The sequence below is a fragment of the Rhamphochromis longiceps genome, linkage group LG23, assembly GCF_057381845.1.
Source record: "Rhamphochromis longiceps isolate RC_006_pf linkage group LG23, R_longiceps_female_GT1.1, whole genome shotgun sequence".
Classification (NCBI taxonomy): domain Eukaryota; kingdom Metazoa; phylum Chordata; class Actinopteri; order Cichliformes; family Cichlidae; genus Rhamphochromis; species Rhamphochromis longiceps.
Window position 1 is genome coordinate 3,995,111 of NC_140578.1, and position 24,386 is coordinate 4,019,496.

The 24,386-nt window shown below is 41.2% G+C and overlaps 3 protein-coding genes across 4 annotated transcripts in view; 2 read left to right on the top strand and 1 right to left on the bottom strand.

The window, feature by feature from the left end:
- The first annotated feature begins 471 nt into the window (after positions 1-471).
- Positions 472-7,544, top strand: lpla (lipoprotein lipase a). Its single transcript, XM_085397738.1, has 10 exons — positions 472-688; positions 1,453-1,658; positions 2,010-2,189; positions 2,706-2,817; positions 3,353-3,595; positions 4,186-4,428; positions 5,272-5,392; positions 5,550-5,732; positions 5,833-5,940; positions 6,472-7,544. Exons 1-10 carry the CDS (start codon positions 589-591, stop codon positions 6,521-6,523), a joined length of 1,548 nt encoding a protein of 515 aa, XP_085253864.1. The 5' UTR covers positions 472-588; the 3' UTR covers positions 6,524-7,544.
- Positions 7,545-13,349: 5,805 nt separating this feature from the next.
- On the top strand, positions 13,350-18,970 carry lpl2a (lipoprotein lipase 2 a). Of its 2 annotated transcripts, none has more exons than XM_085397500.1 (10): positions 13,350-13,603; positions 14,436-14,632; positions 14,902-15,081; positions 15,280-15,391; positions 15,486-15,719; positions 16,187-16,429; positions 16,670-16,790; positions 17,089-17,307; positions 17,560-17,667; positions 17,759-18,970. In XM_085397500.1, the coding sequence occupies exons 1-10, from the start codon at positions 13,504-13,506 to the stop codon at positions 17,778-17,780; spliced, it is 1,536 nt and encodes a 511-aa protein (XP_085253626.1). In that variant the 5' UTR covers positions 13,350-13,503; the 3' UTR covers positions 17,781-18,970. The 2 variants fall into 2 exon arrangements, with proteins under 2 accessions (XP_085253626.1, XP_085253627.1); XM_085397501.1 differs by having other exon boundaries at positions 14,559-14,632.
- A 138-nt stretch (positions 18,971-19,108) lies between these two features.
- LOC146641026 (disintegrin and metalloproteinase domain-containing protein 10) overlaps positions 19,109-24,386 on the bottom strand; it is a 32,537-nt gene continuing 27,259 nt past the window's right edge. Inside the window, exons 13-15 of the mRNA XM_085397499.1 lie at positions 22,222-22,321; positions 21,661-21,881; positions 19,109-20,021 (exon numbers count right to left, since the gene is read on the bottom strand). Coding sequence (XP_085253625.1) covers positions 19,917-20,021; positions 21,661-21,881; positions 22,222-22,321 — 426 coding nt within the window. The 3' untranslated portion in view covers positions 19,109-19,916. The remainder of the gene's footprint in view (positions 20,022-21,660; positions 21,882-22,221; positions 22,322-24,386) is intronic.

The following is a 24,386-nucleotide window of genomic DNA, read 5'->3' on the forward strand; positions in this document are numbered from 1 at the left end:
AATTCAATAAGGTCGATCATAATTTTTTTATTTAACCTTCTAGGGGAAAAACTCTTGAGATTAAAAGTCTCTTACAAGAATGTCCTGATCAGGACGGACAGCAGTATGATCATATGTTGCATAAAATAATAACACATGCATCCAAATCCATACACCAGTTAATGAGTCTAATATGCTGTTTTAAATGTCACTGTTTGGCTGAAGTGTGAGGAAACTCTGGTGTTTTCCTAAAAATCCATTGTCTTGAATGGTAATTCATACCTAACCCTGTTATCACCGCGTAAATAAAACACTCTGCCGTGCAGCCAGCTCTTCTGTAAAGGGATGTGGATGATCTGTTCTCCTTCTCCTCGCTCACTCAGAGCTGGGGTAAACATCAGTCTCCGCCCTCGAACCTCCAGCCAATCGTACTTGAATATTCAAATAAGCCACCAATAAAGATGACCTGTAGCGGCAACTGTGACAGACCATAAGCAACTTCACTCCTCAGCTCCAGCTTCACACCACTTTCTGACCTGTCCAACATCAACTGGATCTACAACTGCTCCACCAGCATCCAGCAACATTTCGAAGAAACACATCAATAAGATGGGAAAACAAAATATCTGCTTTTTAACTGCTTGGATAATTTTGGGAAAAATCTTTGCAACTTTTTCTTCAGACCTTGAATCCAACACCACCGCTTTTGGTAAGTGGCTGAGATACTTTTTATTTATCTTAAATTATTATTATCATATTACCCCGATGTTGCTCTGTTTAAGTAAATGGATGCAGGTTAATTAATGCGCGCTGCACCGTGTTGACCGGTAATAACCTGGTAATAAGCGGACGGAGTTTAGGTCTTTAGCTCCATGTGTGACTGCGGCCAAGAGGCTTTTGTCCGAGGAAAGAGTAAAGCAGAAGGCATCAACACAGGAAAAACTAAAAGCAAAAAATATTCGCACATTTATTTTCGCAGTTTTATTATAAAACATGAAAAATATTAGAGTAGAAAAACACGATGCTCATATTTAATTAAGTTACAACGCAAATTCAGTTTCATAGTCTGTCTCATAGGGAAAAAGTTATTATTGTTTACTTTACAAGATCCAGTTTTATTTCCGGAAAATCCACATTCTTCATTTTTTCACGAAACTTTCAAAACTTGTGCTGGTGGGAATCCAGGAGACAAAAGGGGGCGACACCGCCACGCTTTACACTCCTACTGCTCCACCGCTCACAATGCTTTATGCATCAGCAGTCCGAGGCGTAAGAATGATGCTGATTCACTTAATTAAAAAAACTATGTCACCGTATTGTTTTGAAGAGTTTTCCGTCATTATTGAAAAGCTGCATTTAACTGAAACTTAATAACAGCGTAAAAAAGTGTCTTTGTCTCACCTGTCAACAGACACCCGCTTTTCTGTCATATCATAACAATCCAGCACTGCTTGTTTGTGTGTGTTGTAACAGCAAACACCACAGTCACCATTGATCAACTGCTGAATACCACTGAATGGCTCACCGACTTCACCGACATCGTGTCCAAGTTCTCCCTGCGCACCGCAGACACCCCGGATGATGACATGTGTTACATAGTACCTGGGAGGCCGGAAACCATCAAGGAGTGCAACTTTAATCCAGAAACACAGACCTTCATTGTGATACACGGCTGGACGGTATGTCACACTGAGCACACTTGACAGCCATGTTTTGCTCTTTGCAAATGACAGAAATACTTTGTTCTGATGTTGAAAAACCAAACCTACCAATTGTACTGTTATTTTTGGGGCAGAATTGTAAACTTAATACAAAGCTACACTTGTAAGAGGAAACAGGCTGGGTAAGGAATGATAGGAAGTCCATGCATTTTCTGTTTTAATGTGATTTATGGCCAGTCAGGCAGCAAAATTTGAACCTGATGATGCTTTGGCTGTTCTCCAACAACAGGACACAGAGCGAGGGCTAAGGCAAGAATAAATCATGCCATACTGCAGTTGAGCTCACACTAGCTTTGTGTGTTCCTGTAGGTAACAGGGATGTTTGAGAGCTGGGTGCCCAAGCTGGTGTCTGCTCTGTATGACCGTGTACCCACTGCTAATGTGATTGTGGTGGACTGGCTGTCCCGAGCCAACCAGCACTACCCGACCTCTGCCGCCTACACCAAACTAGTGGGTCGTGACGTCGCCAAGTTTGTTACCTGGATACAAGTGAGTGCTCTCACAGAAAAGCAGCGGTTGACAACTAACTTAACACATTTTTTTTTCTTTTTGGACGCCCATATTACCACAGCGCTGACTTGTCGTCAGTGTGCTGCCAGAGAAAGTTGCTTTACATGATGTAATGTTTTGTACCCTGTGGTGCTGCTGCGGATATGTTTTCCTACTGGTTATGATTTTAAATGCCAATAAAAATATTTTATGACCGCGTTTGTGGCTCACAACAGCGTCTCCTAACAAGGCTTAGTGGAGCGCAGCTTTGGTTTGAACAAGGCTAAAAGGGGAACTGGCGTGAAGAATTTGTTTACATGAAGCTTGCAAAGATTTGGCAAACCCCAAATTACATAAAATGATCCCCTTTTTTGGAGGATTTCCAAAATTCTGTGAACATTTGGAAAAGCTATAACCTACAGATAGTTTCGATCCCTCTTGCAAGTCTGCAGGATTCTCTACAAACTGTTTTAAGGGAGTGTAATATGTTCTTCTGACGCATTTCTTACCTTTCAGAACGAGCTGCAGTTGCCCTGGGACAGAGTTCATCTGCTGGGTTATAGTCTGGGAGCGCATGTTGCTGGAATTGCCGGAGACCTTACCAACCACAAAATCAGCCGGATCACAGGTAAGAGCATTAAGATATCAAATGGATTATTATCTGCTCACATTATAGATTTATTAGCACAATGGGTCAGTGTTGCCCTCTGTTCCGACTGACAGCACAGTCTCACACAACTGCATCATTACAGTTAGGATTGTGTAAGGTGTTTTAGCTGTAAGCACTGTGACCTGTTTTCAGATACCATTAAATACTAAATATAGTGTAAGTGCCTGTGTGTTAACATACCATACCATATGTATGAGTATTTTTTTCCAGTGCCGTTCTTAAAAGCACCTCGGCATGCCAGTGAAACATAATCTGGGCATGCATGTGTATCTACATCTACTGAGCTCCTGCCAGCTAGTGGCTCCAGGTTTTTTTTGCCACTATGACGTTGCTCCAGCTTTGAAATCCGTCTGACCTGCCAAGAATAATATGTGCAGCTCTGTTAGTAAATCTATCTATAAAAGTGATCGCTTTCTTCTAGTACATCCAAATCTATCCATATTTTCTTTGTTGTGACACAGTAAAAAAAACACAAATCCCTCTTTTTCTCCAGGTCTGGATCCCGCCGGCCCCACGTTCGAGCACGCGGATGAACAGAGCACACTGTCCCGAGGCGATGCCCAGTTTGTGGATGTCCTGCACACCAACACCAGGGGCTCCCCGGACCGCAGTATTGGCATCCAGAGACCAGTGGGTCACATAGATATTTACCCCAACGGAGGCACCTTCCAGCCAGGCTGCGACATCCAGAACACTTTGATGGGAATTGCATTAGAAGGAATCAAAGGCCTCCAAAGTATGACATACAAACCCTCCTTGCTTTTTGCTCTTGACTGCACTTTTACAAATATTCACTTTGAAGCACTTTGTTTAGGTTTGATTTGATTACTGATGATAACACACAGCCAAATACAAATATAACCTGGATTCATAACAGCACATGCAGCATCACATAATCTTTGCTCTTCAACACCAAGAGTGAGTGTTTATGTTCAGTATAATGAGCAAAAACAGAAGATAATGGTGATCGGTTAAATTGTATAAACGATCAGTTTAACGAATGTCTGTAACAGTTCTTGTAAGTTTACGTGGCATCAACAGACACTGACTGTATAAAAGCTTTCAGGGCCGCAGTTAAAGCGTGTTTGCCTCCAGTCATAACAGACTTGCACTGTGACAGAGATTAAAGTACCTCCTGATGTTCTGCCCCCTCAGCTGTTGTACTTTAACAGAGCAGAGCAGAATTAAGTGGGAAATGGCTTGTGGGTCAGCATGTGTTAAAAAAACAGTAAAAGTCCAACACGAGGAAGTAATTTTCCATGTTTGCGTGACGTTACCTGGGCGATGTGCAGAAACCTTACACGTTCTTTGCTCTCTGTTTCGCAGATATGGACCAGCTTGTCAAATGCTCCCACGAGCGCTCCATCCACCTGTTCATCGACTCTCTGCTGAACATCGAGCAGCAGAGCGTGGCCTTCCGATGCAACTCCAAAGACACCTTCAACAAGGGAATGTGCCTCAGCTGCAGGAAGAACCGCTGCAACAAGATCGGCTACAACGTGAAAAAAGTCCGCACGGCCCGCAGCACAACGATGTACCTCAAGACTCGTGGAACGATGCCTTTCAAAGGTAAAAACCAGGAAAAAGGATGTGCACGTGAAAAGATTTGAGTATCTGTCAGTGATATTAAAGTAGAATGAATGGATGCTCCCTGCAGTGCAAAAGAGATTAAATTTAACATTTAACAGCTGAAGAAAATTCCAGCTGGTTTTATGTACTTTATGGAGGATTATAATGATTTAAGCCATTCACATACTTTATTAAAGTAATCCTCAGTCTATGAGCTACTGTTCTGTGGTGTTCTTAGTGTGCATGTGGTTTCCTGAAGCTGGAATTACTGGTAGTACTGGTAGTGTTGCTGTGCACAATTTGTGGACCAGGAAAGATGACTTACTGCAACGACACGTGTACAAAAAGTATCACGCACTCAGAAGGTTACGAGAAGGTGTCATGGGTGTTTCCTTTATCTGGAGGGGATGTTAAGGAAAAGTGAGACCAGTGGACACCAGCAATGGAAAAGTTTATTGACACAAGCCAACAGTGTTATTGTTAGAAACTTTGTGTGGACAGCTTAGCATGTTTTGTAGATACATAGGGTCTCCAACATGGATCAAGCCTCATTCGCCACTCAGTGACTTTTTTCAACAAAGATCTTGATTGAATTTTTCCTCTAATCTGGTACACGTCTTGAGCCGTGTCTGGGAATCTGGCTGTTAGTCATTTATGTGGCTTTGCAAATGAAACCAGCCAGGATTTACCGCAAATCCGTGTTTTAAATGCCAGTCTGTAAAGGTCACACTGAGATAGAGAAAGGTCCAGGTTACATAAGCTTTTCTAGTGATAAACAAACTTGGAGCAGTCAAATAAGAGAAGTGGGCTAATCTCTAACAACTGGATCCCCCCTTCTTATAGTTTTCCACTACCAGGTGAAGGCACATTTCTTCAGCCAGAACAAGCAGAGCTTCACGGAGCAGCCAATGAAGATTTCCCTGTATGGAACAAATGGAGAGAAGGAAGATATTCCTTTTGTTCTGTGAGTACATTAAACAGCATACATATTTACTTTTATAACTTTAAAACCAAGTTTGCAAAGACGTGCACATGTAGATTACAAGAAAAGGTAGACAAATCTAACAATCCGTGTAGAGAACCTTCAAATCTGAGCAGCTTCTCTTGTCTTAACCTTGCAGACCAGCCCTGAACAGTAACACCACTCAATCCTTCCTCATCACCACCGACATGGATATCGGAGACCTGATGATCGTGAAGCTGCGCTGGGAGCGGGATGCGTACATCAGCTGGTCAAACTGGTGGGGCAACACCAAGTTCAACATCCGAAAACTTCGCATCAAGTGTGGAGAGACTCAGTCCAAGTAAGTTCAGACCTGCTGACATTTATGCACTGCAGTCTTGTGACGGAAAAATAATCATTTAGGATGTTAATAATGTTTTTTTTTCTCTGTGTGTATTCAGGGTGATCTTTAATGCAAAGGACGGAGAGTTTGTTGACCTCACCCGGGGAGGAGAGAACGCCGTCTTTGTCAAGTCAAAGGAAGACAAACAGAGCCGTAAAGAAAAACTGTAAGTTAAAGACAGTGAAACATTTTCTACTTTAAATAAAATCTTTAAGTGTTTGCCTAAATGTAAAAAGTAGATTTATCTTGTTAGAGAGATGTAGAGAACTCAATTTTCCCCATACCTGATAAATTGGAGGAAGTGGAAAAATGAGTAAATCAAACCTGAACCACAGAAATAGATCATTAAACTTTAATTAACAGTTACAAATGTATTAGAAAGAGTTTTAGGCAGAGACATTGGGCAGTTCAGGGGAGATTGAGCAGGTTTAGACATGCAAAGAGGAGAATTACTGGATGTATTAAGAGGGGAGGAGTTACCAGGCAAGATGAAAGGAGGACGGCCCGAAGATGTTTGTGGATATGCATGACAGAGGAAAGTGTGGAGGCCAGGAGGAGATGAAATCTGAAAACAAGAGCAACAAGAATAAAACAATTATCACATTTGAATCCTATAGATAGCATTCTTTAGGTCCTGCGAGCTTTGTTTTCGTATTATCAAAGACAAGATGTCTCATTCTACTCTTCTTCTTCCCAGGGCGCACAAGCTTAAAACGAAGGGCAGCCTTTTTGGGCAGCAGGAAGCTTGAAGTTGCACTCAAACACCCACCGCGCGTATCATCTGTCCCTTCACACGTAGCCAAAGATGGGCAGCACACAGCAACGCTGGGAAAGCCTTCGCAAATAACTGGACACATATGAGATTTGCTGTGTTTTTTTCTTCTTCTCCTGCTCTTGTATTTACTGAACTTCCCGTGCAACCAACTTAACCTCATCCACAGTGCTAGAAATCACGCTGCTGTAGCATGTTTCTTCTTGATGATGTGCTGACATTTTTAAGTAGCTGAACTGCTTTGTAATCATTATTTTTGCTTTTTGTATCCTATATGTACTGTTTATACCGACTTTGATATACTTTGACAGAAGCGATGTGTTTTCTGAGCCTTTGTGAACTTGGATTATTATTGATGTTTAAATAATCCAGAGTGATAGGCATAATTTTGGCACATCTTTGTTGGTTTTTATGTTTTTTAAATGTCCAAAGTGATTATTTTCTGCCCAACATTTGTCTTTACTTAACCACTAATTGCCAACAATCAACAGGGACCAAAGAAGCATTTACAATCTACTGAATGGAGAATCACAGTGGTCTTTGTAAATACCTTAATCAGTATCTTTTCAAATATGAGCTACATGGTAATATCTGATCTTTTGAAGTCTTGCTTGATCTTTGATTTTATTGGTTATTGTGTCACTGGTCACTTTAAAAGGCTCTCCGCCCCTCGAAGCAGTTCAGATGTTAAGGTCATCGAGGTTGCACTCCAATAAGGATATGCATTTTTTTTTAGTTTTGGTAAACTGATCAAATTTTAAAGGATAAGTGCGCCTCTCGGTCAACAGCATCTCACCTGAAACAGTTTACCTCATTTCACTCAATTATAGCCATATACTAAAAGGTCAAACATTACAAAAAAATCACCCAAGCCTTTATGATTTGTGATGGACTGACATAAACGACAGCCATAATACATCTCAAGATTACTTCACCTTGTATTTATTGATTGTACATTTATATATTTGTATATAAAGCTGTAATATATTTTGGCAGGCTCCCGTTGTCATCTCTATTTTTTTACAATTCAAGCGGTTTGTGTTTTTGTGGGCGAGACCTTGGAAGGATCGATCAAATTGGTCCCAGTTCTAGCTGTTGATGGAACCACTACTTTGAGCATGTGCAGATGCTGGTTAGGTAGGGGTCAACAGCCCTTGCTATCAAAAGAACAGAGCCTTATAATGAAGGCTACATGTATCAGCATCACTCATACATATAAATAATGCAGCAAATGTGTTCTGGTACCAGTTCTCAAGAACAAGGAGTGATGTGCAGATCTGTGGCGATGCCGATGAGCCACATCATGAAGATATGGGGAAGAGCTGTTGAAGCTAGGTTAAGACGAAGGGTGATGATTAGTGAGGAGCAGTGCAGCGCAGATGCAATGTTTGCTTTCAGAGTGTTGATGGAGAAGGTTAGATAGGGCGCCAAGATGACGCCCTATCTAACCTCTGAGACTCTGAGAGGTTGAGAAATAAGTATATCAGAGTGACCACTCAGGTTGGGCAGTGTGAAGACAAAGTTAGAGCAGCAAAACTGAGATGGATTGGATTGGAGAGAAGGAATGGTGGAGATCCTGGATGAAGGATGTTGAATATGGCGCTGTCAGGCAGGAGGAAATGAGGAAGACTCCAGAGAAGATTTGTGGATGTAGTGAGAGGGGAATGGCATTACAGAGGATGGTGAAACTGAGGCAGAAGAAGAAGCTAACGTTACATTTTCATTCCAGTAAAGCTTCTGCATGTGTGGCATTCATGAAATGATAAAACTGAAATCGTGAATGTTAGTGAAGACAAGGAAAAAAATATCTTGCTGTGAAAAGAGCTAGAAAAATATTCTGGCCACTTTGAGTGCTACCTGTGATTATACAAATAAATTAAATTAAATATAGATTACTTTGATAATAAATTAAAAGTATAGCAACCGAGAATGCTGGAGATACACTCATGCTCTCTACTTGCTGACTTGCAGTTTTATGGCCTGGTACTTGATTGTATTTGTGGAGAGAGCCATGCTTGTACATTTTCAAACAATTTCAGTTTAGTTTGACTGAGAATGCGTGCTCGGATATTTTAATAAATGATACTTTCAGCTTCCCACGTGTTACCATTTCCTGAGCAGCCGCTAAAACGGTTTCGACCACTGATACAGTTCTTAAAACTGCTTTTGCTCTTTTCATTAAAAGTACACTCCATAGCTAGGAGGACTCAAGCCATATAGGTGCATAAATCAGTGCTCACCACAGTACTGTAAAATTAAGGATAAGGTGCCAGGCAACAGATGATGTTGCCTGGCAACAGATGATGATTTACCCTAAAGAAGAATTGTTTATGTAAACACTCTTTTTTTACTACCCTTGTGTATAAAGACTGTAATATTAATAATAATGGATACTTTATTGATCCCCATGGGGAAATTACTTGTTTTTCTCTGCATTTGACCCATTCACTCTGTGAAGCAGTGGGCAGCCCACTAAGCAGGCGCCCGGGGAGCAGTGTGTAGGGACGGTACCTTGCTCAGGGGTACCTCAGGGTAGCCGTTAAGTGGATTCGAACCGCCGACCTGCCGATCATGGGGCGACCACTTTACCTACTGAGCTATCCCTGCTCAGTAACAGCTTTCCCGCACGGGTCCACAGCAGGCACACCTGTAACGCACACCTCAGCCCCACTCCACACTGTGGACTTCGGTGCTGGGGCCTCACATGTGTCTCCTCCGAGGCTCAAACTGGGGAACTTTCACAGAATATGAAAACAACATATTCTGTTGGTTGGGACTCTCCACCCTCAAATGGGCCTCAAATGGGTGTGCCCAAGCAGGGCCCACAGCAGTTTTTTCCCCTTTGAGGCTCCACGTGGGTTTTCTATGGGTAAGTACACTGTGGACCATGTAGTAGTCCCAAAGGCCCAAAATGCTGTATGCCCTGTGTAGACACATCCACTTGAACCTGAATAGGTGTGGGTTTGCTGTGCCCCCACAGCCCCACAGCTCACCTAAACCTAAACTTTCCTAAAAAGAGGAAAGCTGTTGTGCAACATTTGGAGTCTGGACCGGGATAATGAAATGAGATGTGGATGTTTTTTTATATTCTAGTTGTTTAAACTCTCAAAGCACAATCTGAATGTCAGCTGACGGCTGTTTTAGTTTTAAAGTTGATCAGGTCATGGCGTGATTTAATCTTCCAAACAAAACAACAAAAATTCCCCCGACTTTGTTTGTAATGTTTCATTTTCTATAATTCTGATACTCTGAAAATGCCTGATCCAATGTGAGGGGACTGTAGAAATCAGTATTTTCTTCTTTTGGCAGTGTCACTGGGGAATAACAGGATTTCTAACCTTCAGCCAAAGAGTTTCTTAGAGTCCGTTTCCCATTATTCATAAAGTATCACTAACATCATTGCTCATTTACTTTTCTGGGACACAAAGAAGGTTAAAGAGTTGTAACAGAACTTGGTGTGAGTAAGTGTAAGGTCAAGGTACAGGAAAGCATTTTTGTCCTTGTGGTCACTGTGGAAACTTTCCCTCATGACTTTCTGTTGCTGGTGAACAAGTGTTGTTGAAGCCACAAAGATGACTTTTACATTTTTCCTGCTGCCCTCTCCAATCTGAAACTAGTGCTCAGGAAAAACGCTGCATGTATAAATGGTAACAAATTAACTATTCATATTTTTGCTTGGTTTAAAGCTGTTGCTGTCTTTTATAAGCCTAAAAAACACAAAGTTTTACTCTGTTCGTCTTTTTTTGTGTGATTTTCTCATATGCAACATGTGCCATTCCTAGAAATCAGCTTGGGAAATAATCTTGGAAGTACATAAAATTAAAGACATTCTGTTGTCTCCAAACTTTAAGGAGGAATTACTGTTTGCCCATTTTTCATCTCAGCTGGAACCAACAAATCTTGGCTGTGGTCCGGCATGTTCTTCACTGCCCTTTAGTCACCAGGGGACGAGTGCTTCCCCTGAAATGGCTGCAGAGGCAGGAGTGGAAAAACAAATGCAGTCACTGTTTTTCAAGGAAAATCCAATCATATTCAAAGAAGAATAAAAAGTAATGAAGCCAGCTATTTTGTTGCAATACCAACATCTGGAGAGTGTGTGCAAAAGGAAGAAGAGGAGTGGAGCTTTTATTACACAGTATGGCCTGCACCTCATGTAACAGAGCAAAAATGAAGATATTATGTAAAATATTTCTGTGTAGGTTCTCGGTCATCCAGGTCACAGTTGTCTTTTAAGTGTTTTGGAGACATTTACCTCTCATTGAAAATGCTTCTTCATAAAACCAAAGGGTGGAGAGTCCCAGGTTTTTAAACCCTAGTTGGGGTTTGTTCCTTAGGTGGTTGTCCTTGACCCACTATTAATCATATGCATCATCACATGAGCCCAGGTGTGAAAAAAGGCGTGTGTCATTAGCACTACAAGCTTTGGATGAAACCACTCTGAGACCTTGAGATCACCTGACTCAAGGTGCGCTGGGAGTTGAAGCCCTTGGGCAGGAATCTCAAGACTGTACTGTTGGTGTCCAGTCCAGGTGAGGCTAAAAGTGGGTATTATTATTGATTTTGCAGGGTTTTACTCATGGTCCAAGTTAGATGCTCCATCAAACGCTCATTTTTATGGCTATATTCATCTTAAATGAACTGAATATAAGTTTTTTTTTTGCAGTTTTAATGTAAATGGGGCGATCGTGGCTCAAGAGTTGGCAGTTCGTCTTGTAATCGGAAGGTTGCCGGTTCGAGCCCCGGCTCGGACAGTCTCAGTCGTTGTGTCCTTGGGCAAGACGCTTCACCCGTTGGCTACTGGTGGTGGTCAGAGGGCCCGGTGGCGCCAGTGTCCGGCAGCCTCGCCTCTGTCAGTGCGCCCCAGGGTGGCTGTGGCTATACAACATAGCTTGCCATCACCAGTGCGTGAATGGGTGGATGACTGGATGTGTAAAGCGCTTTGGGGTCCTTAGGGACTAGTAAAGCGCTATACAAATACAGGCCATTTAAATATGCATGTTTTAATGTGACCTGGAGAGTTCCACAGATCTGGAATAAAAATCACAACAAAAATGTTAAAATTATTCTCTGTTTTGAAAGAGTTTAACACAACAGCTGCTGCTAAAATATATTTGATTCTAAATACTGTATGGTGAGGATTTTTCAAAATCTGCAAGCGCTTCACATTTTAAGTCCATACTTTAATAAATTCATAATGCTATTTTTATGTGCCACTGTGTAGAAGGTATTTTCAATAATAGGTTAGTAAAGTACTGTATGTTGGTAATTATATATGTCTTTTGTGATCTGAATAGCTTTCAGGGAGTCCCATTTCACGAATGATCATTTTATATGTGCTCATGTCTGAGTCAGATCACAAGTGATTTGTGAATAAAGTGTGAAGTAGCAGCAGTTTAGCAGTCAGAATCAAGAACTTGGATTTATTTAGAAAATTATATTAAAATGGACTTAAAAAAAGATCCGAACTTATATTAATTTGGTATGTACTGTATTTATTACACACTCTAACATTGTCACGGGTAATGGGGGAAATACAGACTCAGTCGCGGAGCTCTGGATGCGAAGCAAACAGTGCGTTTATTTACAGTGCTCAAAGACAGTCACAAAGCGAAGTACAAAAATCCAACGGTGATCATCTCCAAATTCCCAGTGGTGTGCAGGTGAGTCTCCCAAGTGATTATCTGAGTGTGTTTCTCCTCCGAGGGCTTAATCCAGCGGACTCCTTCTCTCCAACCTTCTGCTCCGTATCACTTCCTCCGAGCCTCCAGTACAATCCAGCGTCGACTGCCATCCGGACACATAGTTAAGTACCTCAGTCCACAACGAGGATGATCAGTGACAGCTGGATGGCAAATTAGGTGCAGGTGTGTCAGCCACTGGGTGGAGGAGGAGAGAGAGAGAAGCACACACATACACACACAGACAGGTCGCTCCGGGAAGGACCGTCCGACCATGACAAACATACATAGTATATATCAGTCACTGCACCAGTAATTTTTTTATATCTTGCAAATGGTGCAGTTGACTTTAACACGCTTCTGACTCTTCAACCATCACTTCATCGGCCTCCTTCCCAGTTTTTCTTAGTGTCTTGTCCTGACGTTTTGGGCAACAACTCAGCAGCTGTAAAGCCAGCTACTCTTGCATGAATATGTGTCCATAATCTTAAACTTGTATCAGCAATACCTAGCCTATTTGGTAAGTAAATAGGTTAGGTATTGACCTATCACATGTAATAGGTCAAAGGTCAGAGTTTTAAAGCAATGGCGGCTAACTTTACTGCAAGAACCTCACTGATTGCTCAGTTAGGTTTCAGTCTTATCTTTCCAGTTTAAAAAAATAATATAATATTGAATAAGAACTGTTTCTGAGTAGTGGAGCCCTGCAAACATGACGATGAATGATCTGAATGATGTGGAACCTTTGACTTATAAAAATCGGTTTAAAGCCATGTATGTATACAATTCAGCCTAGTTACACTATTTAAATATGAAAGTGCATTTCTTTACAGATTTAGTTAATCACACAGGAAGCACTGCAACAATGCAAACGTTTATGCTAATCAGTGTCTCCTGCTGATCTGGCCGTGGTCGTGTGGTAGAAACATACACTGAATGCATTTAAAAAATAAATAGCGCTTTCTCGGGGTTCAATGAGTCGCTACACTGCCAAACACTGTTGCTATCGCTCCTCATAAAGCAGGCTTAATGGTTTAGTTTACACATTTACTTTCCATTCCCCGCCCGAGGCCAGCAGCCAATGGCTTGTCAGAACTTCAGAAGCGCTATTTAAGACGCAGACAGTTCAAGGTGGTTCAGATATCAGCGCACTGCGCGCAACAGGACGCGCGGGCTTATTCCTTACTACAGGACTGCGTACACTCCCGGGCTGCGGCGTTTCATTGACTGATTTCGTCCTTAAAGATATTTTCTCCAAAAGGAATAAAGTGCAAAAGAAATGAGAGCGTGGAAAGTGCGGTTTCTGTGCTTCGTGGTGTTGAATGCAGCTGTGCAAAATGTGACGTCCTTGGAGGAAGAGCTCGCCGATTCAATTTTTGGTGAGTTGTCAGTTACTTCATCCACATTTAGGTCTGTATGTTTGTAGTTCTGCAGGTACGTGAGGTGAAAATTCCCGTGTAACTGTAACTTGGTGAAAACCAAGCGCAGTGCTTGTGTGTGTGTACAGTAGTTTCTACCTTGCCAGTGATATCAACGCGCTATAGGACATACTTTAGGTCACGTGTCTATGACTAAACTCATCTCTGATACTCTCCTCACTTACTATTCCCTGGAAGAGACGCTCTGAAATTGAAGCTAACGCTGGAAATTAGAGAAATAAACTGAAATGTGTCAGACTGTCAAATTATCCCAACAAACTGATTTATCCGGGTGTCATCATGTCTATTTATTTTCACAATATGATCCTCAAACTATTGGAGCCTTTATTTTGGTAATTGTTTGCAAGGGTCTGGTCTCCGCCTCCCCACACTTTGAAAACCAGTACAAGGCCCAGTCAGCTGACTGTGCCAGCAGGACCACAGAAACTTGGGCAGATTATATTCGGTGAGGTGGCAGGAACAAAGCTGAGAAACCCTTATGAGCCTCTGTGGAGCTCAGTCCTGACCAAGTGAACTCCTTAAACCCCTGAGCTTTGATCTCCTCTAAGGTGGAAGCTCATTTTCTGAGGGGCCCTGGGGGCGGACCTTATTGCCACCAGCAACTCAGCTAGCTGGTCAGACTTCTCAGACTTTCCAGCCAGACTATTAGATAAGATTTGTATATCTGATCAAAACACCAGGAAGCCAGAGGATTTGTTTCCCCTTCTTTATTTTTTTAAGAGTATAAAGTTCTCTTAAACCATCCAGCTAACTGGATAATCTTCTCTGTCAGGTAACTTCCTCGATCCTGTGAAAGGCTTTTTTGGCCACAAGGCTGAGAGCAATGCCACTGTTGCCAAATTCTCGCTGCGCAAGCCATCCCATCCCGATGATGACCTCTGCTACATCATTCCAGGAAAACCCGACTCCCTGGCAACCTGCACCTTCAACGGCACTTCCAAAACCTTTCTCATAATCCATGGCTGGACGGTAAGCAGAGATGCTTCAGCTTGTTTTAACCTGCCCCTATTTTCCAAAATATCCAGAGCTTTGTTTTCTTTTGAATCGAAAGGAGAATAAAAGACCGGGAATACCTTTCACCAAATTCTGGTGAGGTGGCATCTCACTAAAATAAAAAAATCATATTGACTGACAACCAGCCAAAGTATTTCCTGACATGTTGATCTGGAGGTGGCTTAAATTACACGCGTACACTAGTTTCACTTGTCAGGATTGATGTTTGTTTGTCTTTTCAACAGCTGAGTGGTATGTTTGAAAGCTGGATCCCTAAACTGGTATCGGCACTGTATGAGAGAGAGCAGACGGCCAACGTCATCGTGGTGGACTGGCTCAACTCGGCTCAGAATCACTATGTGGTCGCAGCTCAGAAAACCAAAGCAGTGGGGCAGGAGATCGCTCAGTTCATCGATTGGATCGAGGTTAGTTAAGCTCTTGATTTCACAGGTCTCATTAAATGCCCTTTCATTAAAATATCGATGAGTTAGTGTTATTTAACCTCAAGTATTTAAACGATGTGTTTATATGAGTAACAAAGAAAAAGCGAATGAAATTAAACCCAAAGGTAATGTGGAGTATTTCTTACACTCTCCTTAACTTAATTACTTTTGATTTTCAAGGAGACCACCAACATGCCTCTTGAGAACATTCACCTGATTGGCTACAGCCTCGGGGCCCACGTGGCCGGATTTGCTGGCAGCCATGCAACCAATAAAGTCGGAAGAATCACCGGTAAACAAGACAGAAGATTTCAGATGTTTGTTTTAAAGCTATTACCACAACAATAAAGTCGTGTAATGTTGGTCCTCCTCGTCTCTGTCTGAAGGTTTGGATCCCGCTGGTCCCGACTTCGAGGGCGAACACGCCCACAGGCGCCTCTCCCCAGATGATGCTCACTTCGTGGATGTCCTTCACACCTTCACACGCGGCTCTTTGGGTCTCAGCATCGGAATCCAGCAGCCCGTCGGCCACGTGGACATTTACCCCAACGGAGGCAGCTACCAGCCGGGCTGCAACCTCAGGGGAGCGCTGGAGAAGATCGCCAACTTTGGAATATTTGGTAAAAATAACTAAAATGACTGCAGCCCTGATTTTACTGTATCTGCACAGTGATTGTTGTATTCTTTTACGAAGAGAGTAAGAAACAGGTAAAGTTAGTTAAAGCGTTAATGAACTTTATTATGAAGCAATCAGATCAGAGGTTCAGCCACAATAAAACAAAATTAAGCACATTTTTTAGAAACACATAAGTGCCTATACACAGAGTGTGCCGCTTAGAAGCTTGTAACTGCTTGCTGCTGTCATTAATATCTTAGCAGTGGACATTGTTAATGACAGCTGCACAATGACGTCATTCACACCAGTGTGAAAATAAACAGAGGGTCCCAAACATGGCTGAGGAAAGGTCAGATTAAAAATAAGTAAATTTACCCGGAGCACGGTCAGCTACTGAATGGAAAAGTAATGTGTATGCAATGTAGAGAATTAGAGCAGATAATAAATTGCATCCATTTCTTTCCTCCTCAGCTGTGTCGGACGCCGTCAAGTGTGAACACGAGCGTTCGGTTCACCTCTTCATCGACTCCCTGCTGAACGAGCAGGAAGCGGCCATGGCGTACAGATGTGGCAGCAACGACATGTTCGACCGCGGGATGTGCCTGAGCTGCCGGAAAAGCCGCTGCAACACGGTGGGCTACGACATCAACAAGGTCCGCAAGCCTCGCAGCGTTCAGATGTACACCAAGACACGATCCTCCATGCCTTTCAGAGGTCAGCGGCATGCTCTTTAATATCATCGCTGTTATCACATGAAAGCTGATATATTTGCAGAAACAAAAAGCAAAGAATAATCTAAAAAACATCTCATACTTTCTGGGATTGTTGACTTTTGAGATTCTAGTTGCTTCGGCTGAAACTTAAACCCATTAAATCTGGAGCAGTTTTATTACGTTAATTTACACGCATGCTTTCAGGTCCTTAAATGGTGCAAATTGTTGCTTTGTTTTGCAGTTTACCACTATCAGCTGAAGATCCACTTCTCCAGTAAGGTGAATAGCTCAGCTATGGAGCCCTCGCTTACTGTCTCGCTGTATGGAACCAGAGGAGAAGCTGAAAACCTGCAGCTTAAACTGTGAGTGAGGGTTTGAACCCTTATGAAGAAGAATTACTGCACAGTGACTTGCATTTTTCAAGTTACGAGTTGTTTTTAACACTTGCACAGTAATCAAAGAAAACAGCACGAGACAGAAACCATAAACAGAAAGAGGCAACCACACACAAACACATTTCACTGCTGGGCCTTTAACGCGTGCTTTCATCGCCATTTTATCATCTTTTATGGCACATACTTTACAAGCCTCAGTTAAATAAAACATGCTGGCTATGTGTATGCGTGGAGATCAACATTTCTTTCCGCCTGTGTCTGGCAGAAAGGAGAAAATTGTCACAAATAAGACACATTCGTTCCTGCTGGTGACGGAGAAAGACATCGGTGACCTGCTGATGCTGAAGTTTAAATGGGAGGAGACAAACGGCTGGTCTGCGTCAAGCATGCTGAAGATGGTTTCCTCTTGGTGGTCTGGCAGCTCAGATGGCGCTAACGTGGCGGTTCACAAAATCCGCATTAGAGCGGGCGAGACGCAACAAAAGTGAGTTGCAGAACATTAAAGGTGTAGTTACCAAATAATGTCTGTCTGCCAGAAGACAAAAAACTCGAGGCTTCCCTTGAGTTTTCCTGAAATGCCAGTGTTGGAGTTTCCATGATGGACCTCATAGAAATGTGTCTATTACTGGGATTTATGGCTAAAATATATCAAGCTTAAAGCACAGGCTTAAGCAGAATCTCAGGGAGCTACTTGAACACGCACAGTTAAGCAGTATTTCATGAATTTCTCCCACAGGATGGTGTTCTGCATAAAAGATCCTGACGCTCAGAAGCTGACACAGGAGCTCACGTTTGTTAAATGTAAGGATCCGTGGAGGACGAACAGAAAGCGAACTCTAAGAAGGTGAGCTTGCCTCTGTGTTAACCCTACTCTTTACCATTGCATTACTGCTAACGCTGATAAATAACAATACATTTGCTGCTTCTGTCTGTAGAGTAACTCTGGAGAACCACTGATCGTGAAGACAAGACGCTCTCCACCATCCCCTTTGTCCATTTCAGCACTTAGCAGATAATTTATACACTAGTAACTTTTATACACCAGTAAATATCTGAAAGCCTTTATCACCTTGTATATATCCAAATAGGTATAATGTTTAAAACAATATGTATGTGAATACTATGTCATACTTTGTAAAAAAAAAAAAAAAAAAGTAATTTAATGACTTTTGCTTGATTGTTGTACTACTAGTAAATCTTACAGGCCAGATCAACAAAGTTTGGTTGTAGAGGTACTAATGCCCTGATGTGTAGTACAATAATAATATTTCATATAAAGGAACCACTGTGAAATATAATAGAGTGACACCTCTGAAAATGAGGAAAAATAATATTAAAGGTGTATTTTTTGTGTGTTTTAAGCAGTAGTTTAGTTACCTTTTTGTGTTACCTAAGTAAGTACTAAGTTACCTGAGTCACCGAGCATTCACCACTGTGACTCTCAGCGCTGTATGTGACTGTGGGACCTGTATCAGTGTGCCTTACTGTAAACAAGCAGCAGAAGCTTTTCGGCTTTTTATTGTTGCCTTCCAACTCGGCGTCCGTTGTTCTTACTGTATGAACTTATACTGAAGTACTCAAAGCTGAAAAAGGTGTTATTTTAAATGCTTTTGCATGTTTTACTGCTTCACTCCTGCAAGAAGACGTTACTTTGAAGCTGTCACCTCAAAGAAGTGCTGGATACTCTTCTAAAAATGGCTTCCTTCTTTTAACGAGTATGTAATATTCGGTGTGAGCTCGAAAGCAAAGCTTCTATTAATGTTTGTGATGTGTGGTCTTTGTAAAGTGCAATGTCTGCTGTGGATAAGATTTTATTTTTTGGCTCATGCTCATTCAATTATGCATTTCCAGTTAGTAAGCAATACTTGAACCTCAGTTCTTCAGAGGTATTGTACTGTAATAATTGTGACTTTTATAAAAAGGTATTTTGCACTTAAAACAGGGAAAGAGAAAACAACTCACCTGTACAATAAATGTAAATACTATAATATAGATACTGGAGTCTCTTATATGGAGCGCTGCTAGTTATATATTTTCACCTCTCTGTGAATTTGATCTATAAAAAGTGTGTTCATGTAATCACTGTACATAGCTGTAAATACGTCTCTGTATTGTATAAATTCTTTAATAAAACCAGCGTGTCGCCTGAGAGGTCATCTTGAGCTTGCATTTTTTTTAAAGGTCGAGAGAAATGCTCAACTTTTCTTCCTTGCTCGCTCAGTATAAAAAAAAATATAATTATCAGTCCTATTTACCATCTCAAGGCTGTTTGTTCCGTTAAAAAATATTATCAAAGTGTGTTTGATCTAAACAGTTTTAACAATTTAAACACTCACAACTGTTTCTGATATAAAAGTGCAAGCAGTCCTGGATTCAGCCCAGCGAGCGGTGTTGTTTCTGCAAGTCCTTGTAATTGTGGTGTTGTGACACGTGTTTGGCTACATGTGTCAAGGTGACCCCAAAGATATGCTGAGTAAGGACACCGTAAACTGCAGCGTCAGCTTTAGTTTAACCACACTTTGGTTCCTTACAGGACCACAAAGGTTGGAACTTGCTGGTTTGACCTCGTAGATAAGTTTGTTTTATATCTTATTCTAAACTGTTATGTAGGTTGTTAAGAAGATTGAAGATAAATGTAGCAGAGTAAAACACAGTATTTGCCCAAAGATTTGCAAAATAGTATCTACTGAAAGAAAGTACCGTCAAACTCTATGTACACGCAGACCCTTCAGTTGCAGGTGTTGCTATGGTTGAGATGGAAAGCTGGATGCTCCTCATAGCTGAAATTAGTGTCTTAAACATGCTCCGTGCATTTAAGGCTTTGTAGTGACAGATGGCTTTACATTGCAGCTTCAGCTTTCTGAGGGGCAGCTGACTGACCCACATTTGGCAGCAGAAGAAGCAACATTTTCCACAACACATACATCACAGGAGACTCTTGCGTCTTTCCTAAATGTGAAGAGTTACACAAAGACATCGGTGAACATGGCTGAGTTTTTGGGCAGTTGAACAAAGCTGATGAATCCTCCTCGACGTGGCACCTGAAGATCTCAGGTAAAGGACGTTTATTCAAGAGTCTTCAGGGATAAAAAGTCACTCCAAGTTACGTGTGTCCAGTTTAATGCTGCAGAGGCAGACGGTGCAGCCCATGACTCCAGACAGCGTCAGGATAGCCAGCAGGATGGCCCACCAGTGAGCCTGAGGAGAATAAACAGAAACAGGATTTCGAATAAGCTGGAAGCATTGGTGTCGTTTGGTTTAAGATTAAGATTAAGATCACTAGAATAAAAATCTTTAATTTAATCTTTAATTTAAAATGTTGAGCAGAAACAATAATTTTATTGTTCAAAGGTTTTATTTACCAAAAATATTACCTCACTGATTTTGCCTTATTGTTCATTATTGTTCACTTTCATATTATTCCCTCAGTTATTACCCCCCATTACATAAATCAGTCTAATATCACTAAGCTAGAACCCATCACTGATACAAAGCTATTATTTAGTAATAATGTTATAATTAAATATCATTACAGGCCATTATAATGTTATTACTGTGCTATTACCATGTTATCACTGAGTATTAATCTACCTTTTCTTTTGCAATCGTGTCTCTTTTTGTTTATGAAGCAGATACAAAAACACTACATGTGCAGTTTCTTCTTTCAAAAGTTTCAGTCTATAATGCTTTGTGGTTTCATACTGGTTAGGTCCCAGTCACAATAACCTATATACTGGCTGATGACTACCTAGCAACCACTAGTTGCTAGGGAAAAGGGAGTATTCCACTGGTTGTGACTTTTGTGACTGATGTCACACAGTGACAGCCAACAACCTCCTGCAACTACTCACCTACTGGTTGGGAAATGCACAGTTTCTCCCAGTGACCAATAGGATACCAAGAGGGATTAAAAAAAAAGGTCTATATTATTTTGAATTACTTGTTTTATTCAAATGAACACAATGGCTAAACATCCTGTTTGTTACACAGGGAGCACATATGGTAGCTGATCTTTTGGGTAACTCTACTGATTGAGTAACACTTCTGACGCATCCACTGGCTGAAAGAAAACATGCTTCAAGGCCAGCTGCACGTGCTTTCCACACCATTTCAACCCAGAAACTGTAGAAAAGACTCTACTTTGTTTTAAGACTGAACACTGAACACCCAGATATGAACAACATATGGCCCCGATAGAGAAAACAAATGTTCTCCAGCTGCCAAATGCATATCAGCCAAATAATGGGATGGGCTCATCACGTGGATCTACAGGCCGTCAGTCGTAAACCTCTTTTTTGGATCATACCTAATCTGAAGGAAAGAGGACTTTTCTTCTGTATTTGAGCACAAAAAGTACTTTCTTACTACAACCATCTTTCTCACAAGCACCTTTTCTTATACCTAAGAGCTTTTAACCTAAAGTTCACAGACTCATACAGATGAGCAAGTATACTTCAACAAGTAGAGTAGAGGAGCTTCTAGTAGACAAGCTGCATGTTTTATAGCCATGTGTAGATCGAATACATTTTTGAGGTGTAGGCAGATTTATATTTATTTAGACCCAGCTATCCCTCATGTCTTAGTCTCAGTGTTTCTTCCTGTTTTATTTTAATAGTCTAAGGTCCAAGTATCATGTTCAGTTTTGCTTCCCCTGTCTCGTCAGTCGGATTCTGTTCAGCTGTGTTCCTCAGGTGTGTCCACTCTGCCCTATTACCTTCAGAAATAAAGCCATTTTTTGGGTCCTGCGCTTGGGTCCAACTGTGCCTGCTATGCAGCGAAACCTGACAATCAATGTATTTATCTTATTCTGATGTTATCGCACTAATGTAGATTCCACCTTCATCCACTCTCCCACGTCGTCGAAGTCATCCAAATGAAGAAAGGAGTTCTTCAGTCTCGCGATGGGGCCGTCTGCATCGAGGATGCGGCATACGTGAAATTTGTCGCAGTATCCACGGTTTCCAGAGCACGGCGCACCACCCACCAGGGGCAACACTTTTTTGTGGAAGTGATCGGACAGAACAGACGATGTGGTGCTTGCACAAGTCTCAGGCTGATCTGCAAGAAATACAAACAAAGGAAATCAAATCAAGTTACAGAAACATTACACACACACATAGAGAGAGAGAGAGTATAAATACTGTTTATACTTTACAAAAGCAAGTTTTTTATCATAAAGAGATATGCCACTTACTCAAAACTTGACAATATGAAATGGAAACTGGAGTTTGAGAAACAGTTGACCTTTAATAACTACGATCTGTGAACACAGATTGGTCTAAAAGAACACAATCATTTAGAAATGTAACCTCAGCACTAATTAACACAGCCTGAGTTGTTGAGACACAGCGTGTAAACACATTCCTCTGTAGCAGAGGACACATGTTCCCATGGTTACCGGGCTTCTGGCAGCACATGTGGCATTTCTCCCTCATGGAGTCTCCGGGACAGTCGCACTTCTCCAGGTGGTGCTTCACACAAACCGAGCCAGTGCAGACCTTCAGAGACAAACAGATACTACAGTTAGGATGTAGAGTCAGAAGAAGCTGGGAGAACTATGATGTAAGAAATTAAGACAAATAAGAGCCAGTTCAAGTTCATCAATATCAGTACGTCTATTGTTGATGATCAAAATATTGACTCGATTGGTAGGTAATTGGATTATTTCACTACCTTACAGTTTATGTCAGTCATGCGAATTAGCATTGAATTAAAATTTATATATCTATATTTATGTTTTAAAGAGGACCTATTATGTTAGTTTCCAGATCCATGTTTTTATTACAGGACTCTACCAGAGCTCATAAAGGTCCTTATTTATCGTACACTGGACCCTCGATTTAAGCATTCTTATATCTCATTGGCTACCTCCCACAAACAGGAGATTTGAACTAAAGGTGGGCGGGGCTTCTTTCCTCACAGCCCAAGCCATGTGCCTATGCACCATATTAGACATATGTGCTCTCTTTGATGTCATACAGAGCCTAGGGCATTAAAGAACGATCTGAAGTCAAGAAAAAATACAGAAAAGTATACCAGGTTCAATTCAAACAACACTAGTTCAAATACTCAAATACGTACGCACACAAAAAGACATGAGCTAGTTTAGGGAGTGTTTTTCATTTCATGTTAATACATCAGATTTAGCCATTCATAACCACTCCTGGCTAATGTCTCATAAGAAAACTGGGGAAACAGACAGGTAAGAGGTACTGGGGCGCTTGTGTTGCATTAACTTTTTCAGTATATATAACACTTACAGACACTTATATAGTGTTCGACAGAGTTTAGAAACTGCCTCTTACTTTCTGAGACTTTGTAATGTGGGGATCTGCATCACAGATGTGTTTCACTGTTGTTGTTTTTTAAGCCTGAAGTAAATTTATGTTTGACATGTTTTGATGAACCGAATATGTTTGTTTGAAGTTTTTTTTTCTCTTTTGTGTTTCGTTGGAAATAATATATCAGTGTCAGTGAAAAAAAAGAGATGAATTTGAGAATTTTAACTAAAGATAAGTTTTACCTTTCTTGGTTTACACTATTACTTACATCTTCTTAAAAGCCTTTTATCATGTTTTACGTTTGGGATTATATATTTTATGTTCCCGGATCAGGTCATCCAGGTTAGATGAGGTTAGAACATCTGGAGAATAATATATCCAGAAAACCACAGTCACAGCTGGAATAAATGTTCTCCTGCTGAGAGGACAGAGTAACGTCTGTGTTTAATTTTGGAGGGAGATCCTGTTGTTATCCTGCTGGTTAAAAAGGATTTTTCTCTTCTTTTTTCAGAAATGCTGTGTTAAAATGGCACCTTTGTTTACACCTGTAATACCTGCCAGTAAGCACAGACAGTGGGTTTTAAATGTTCTGATTATTTCAAGATAATTTTCATTTCGTGCTACCTAAAACAAAAACAGGAAGCACTTGATTGTATTTTAAATGAGAAACTGGAAACAGCCGAACTTATTTGTGTGCAACGCCCTCAATCACTTTTAATCAGAAGGCAAATGCACAAGTCAGCTGATGGGAGGCAACTTGCACTCTCTGCACTCTCAGACACACTGGTGAGTGTTTGCAAATAATTGTGCTCTCTTCTATAAAAGTAGACAGACTGCTTATATGTTAGCATTCTGTCTGCAATATGCAATCAGTCTGAGTCAGTCTGCACTGATGATTGCAACTCATCTGTAACACGTCTCTTTGCAATAGAGAACTACTATATAAAAGCAAGGCTAGTTTGCAGTTAAATCACCTTTCTGCAGCAACGATTTCAAGTGAAGAAATTTCTTAACTTTTATTTAAAATAAGTGAGACTCTGGCTGAATTGTAATGTGAATTTCTGCGTATGCAGGCGACACGGTTTTATCAAAAAAAGGTTGCTTGTTGTGCCAAATACAACAAATATCATTGACACTGATATTTTTGTATGATCACGATATTAGGTGTAGACAGAGCTGACACACAACACAACAAACTCACTCACTGAACACTTTGTTAGGAACCGCTGCTCAACTGAACAATGTAAATATCTAATGAACCAATCATGTGGCAGAGTTGTTG

What these genes read in the sequence shown, in the direction of transcription:
- lpl2a (XM_085397500.1), top strand. Translation starts at nt 13,504, where the DNA reads ATGAGAGCGTGGAAAGTGCGGTTTCTGTGCTTCGTGGTGTTGAATGCA. An exon ending in GAAAACCTGCAGCTTAAACT is followed by an intron (nt 16,791 to 17,088) that starts GTGAGTGAGGGT and finishes TGTGTCTGGCAG; the next exon opens with AAAGGAGAAAATTGTCACAA. An exon ending in AGAAAGCGAACTCTAAGAAG is followed by an intron (nt 17,668 to 17,758) that starts GTGAGCTTGCCT and finishes TTCTGTCTGTAG; the next exon opens with AGTAACTCTGGAGAACCACT.
- lpla (XM_085397738.1), top strand. Translation starts at nt 589, where the DNA reads ATGGGAAAACAAAATATCTGCTTTTTAACTGCTTGGATAATTTTGGGA. An exon ending in ATCCAACACCACCGCTTTTG is followed by an intron (nt 689 to 1,452) that starts GTAAGTGGCTGA and finishes GTGTTGTAACAG; the next exon opens with CAAACACCACAGTCACCATT. An exon ending in TGTGGAGAGACTCAGTCCAA is followed by an intron (nt 5,733 to 5,832) that starts GTAAGTTCAGAC and finishes GTGTGTATTCAG; the next exon opens with GGTGATCTTTAATGCAAAGG.